Consider the following 2,500-nt stretch of genomic DNA (forward strand, 5'->3'; position numbering starts at 1 on the left):
GTCCCTCACTACTGCTCGGAATGATTTATGTCTTTATTTTTACATCTATGAGAAAAACATCCGTGTGTGTGTGTGTGAGAGAAAGAGAGTGAGTGTGTGTGTCGTGTGTGTGTGTGTGTGTGTGTGTGTGTGTGTGAGAGTGAGTGAGTGTGTGTCTCACCACTGTAAACATCCCCTGTATCATTACTCTCCTGTGTAGTGGAGGCGGTCAGTGGTCGGTCGTAGCTGCAGAGACGATCTCCTCGTGCTCTGCTGCAGCTCTGTGAGCGCTCACAACTCGTCCTCGGTGCTCGCAGATCAGCGGGGACAAAAATAACGTCTGCACGCCATTTTTAGATTCTCCCACTTCCTGTAAACCCTCGGCTAGTTCCCACAAAGACAGAAAATGACTCTCTGTGCTGGAGCTCAGACGAGAGTTCAAACCTTACAGACTATGTTTCAAACAGAAAAAACTAATGTACACACACACACACACACACACACACACACGTCATGCTGAAGGTGTGTGTTCACCTGCAGAGCTTCATTCCTCACATTCAGCCCCAGGAGACCATCAGGAAGATTTTGTTCCTCAGTAATCCTCTTCGATCAGACATCACTAATCAATCAGATAATCGATCACTGAATCATCATCGATCAGCTCCTCGTCTCCTCGTGTAGATCCCGTCCTGCTCCGTCACAGCCTCTTTAACCGTCTCTGTCTCGTCTTCTCTCAGGAGGTCGCTTTAAGAAGGAGATCGTGGTGGACGGTCAGAGTCACCTGCTGCTCATCAGAGATGAAGGAGGCCCCCCGGAGGCTCAGGTGAGAACTGCACCAGCTGCACACAACCTGACACTTTAAACTGCAGAAAGTGATTTTTTTAAAGGTGGTGATTTCTGGTGCTGAACATCTGGATTAAGTCCAGGATGAAGTGGGTCACGTTTTTTATTTCCATGTGAGCGACCTTGCACGATGACCACGTGAGTTTTTTTAATGTTGGTTTGTCTAGACAGAAAACTCGACGATTTATTAATAATTCACTTGTTTTCTTCTGCTCCTCACTTCTCTCCTCACCCTCCCTCCCTGTCTCACCTCCCTCCCTGTCTCACCCTCCCTCCCTGTCTCACCCTTGCTCCCTCCCTCTGTGTCTCCTCCATCTCTACATCCCCCCCTCTATATCTCATGGTGTCCCCCTCCTTGTCTCACCCTCTCTCCCTCCCTCCCTCCTTGTCTCACTCTACCTCCATCCCTATCTCACTCTACCTCCCTCCCTGTCTCACCCTCTCTCCCTCCCTCCCTTCCTTGTCTCACTCTACCTCCATCCCTATCTCACTCTACCTCCCTCCCTCCCTCCCTGTCTCACTCTACCTCCCTCCCTCCCTCCTTGGTCTCACCCTCCCTCCCTCCCTGTCTCACTCTACCTTCCTCCCTCCCTCCTTGTCTCACCATCTCTCCTCCTTGTCTGACCCTCCCTCTCTCCAGCCCTCCCTCCTTGTCTCACCCTCTCTCCCTCCCTCCCTCCCTGTCTCTCCCTCCCTCCTTGTCTCACCCTCCCTCCCTCCATCCCTCCCTCCTTGTCTCACCCTCTCTCCCTCCCTCCCTCCCTGTCTCTCCCTCCCTCCTTGTCTCCCCCTCCCTCCCTCCCTCCCTCCCTCCTTGTCTCCTCCTTCCTTACAGCATCAGCCCTCTGTTTTATCACAAAAAGTCTCGGTTCCTTTTTTCTAAATCAAAAAGTTTTCTTTGTGTCTCTTGTGATCAGAATGTTTTAAATAAAGTTTATTCAAAACCTGTCTGTGTGCAGTTTGCTCTGTGGGTGGACGCCGTGATCTTCGTCTTCAGTCTGGAGGATGAGATCAGTTTTCAGACCGTCTATCACTATTTCAGCCGCCTCGCCAACTTCAGGAACGCCACCGACCTGCCGCTGGTGCTGGTCGGCACGCAAGGTCCGACTCACTCACTTCACTCACTCACTCACTCACTCACTCACTCACTCACTCACTCACACACACTCTTCCTCTCCTTCTGCTTTAACTCTAACCTCCTTCTCTGATGTGTTGCTACCCTCTTGTGGTGTCTTTATGTCATTACAGTTAGAATCGTTCCCTCAACTGTTTCTTCCTCTGCAGTGATTTGTGTTTCTGTGAACACCTCAACTTAAAGTATGATTCAAAGCTTAGTCATATTTAAGTAGACACTGACATTCATGTTTGTGTCAAAATAATCAACAGGAAGTCCAGATCGATCTCAGTCAGGGTTTTATGTCATTTCCTGTCTTTGGTCTTCTCGAAGTTTACATCATTAAGAAGTAAAACCGCGACATATGCAGAAAAACAAAGAAGAAGGAGGCAGACAAAGCTTCAATGTTCACCGTGTTTCTGCCTCAGTCTTTAACCTCCCTGCAGACCAGGACTGAGGGAGGTACCGATTATTATCAGCAGGGGGCGCCAAAGCATCACCTCAGTATGCAGGGTTCTTCCCCAAAACAACCAACCCATGTTTCCTTTCTATTTCTTCCTCTTT

The 2,500-nt window shown here is 49.5% G+C and overlaps 1 protein-coding gene across 1 annotated transcript in view; it reads left to right on the forward strand.

Moving 5' to 3' along the window:
• Window positions 1-2,500, forward strand: part of agap1 (ArfGAP with GTPase domain, ankyrin repeat and PH domain 1) — a 110,786-nt gene that overhangs the window by 48,194 nt on the left and 60,092 nt on the right. Inside the window, 2 exon segments of the mRNA XM_065952208.1 lie at window positions 717-802; window positions 1,782-1,923. Coding sequence (XP_065808280.1) covers window positions 717-802; window positions 1,782-1,923 — 228 coding nt within the window.

Source organism: Labrus bergylta, chromosome 24 (assembly GCF_963930695.1).
Source record: "Labrus bergylta chromosome 24, fLabBer1.1, whole genome shotgun sequence".
NCBI classification, from domain to species: Eukaryota; Metazoa; Chordata; class Actinopteri; order Labriformes; family Labridae; genus Labrus; species Labrus bergylta.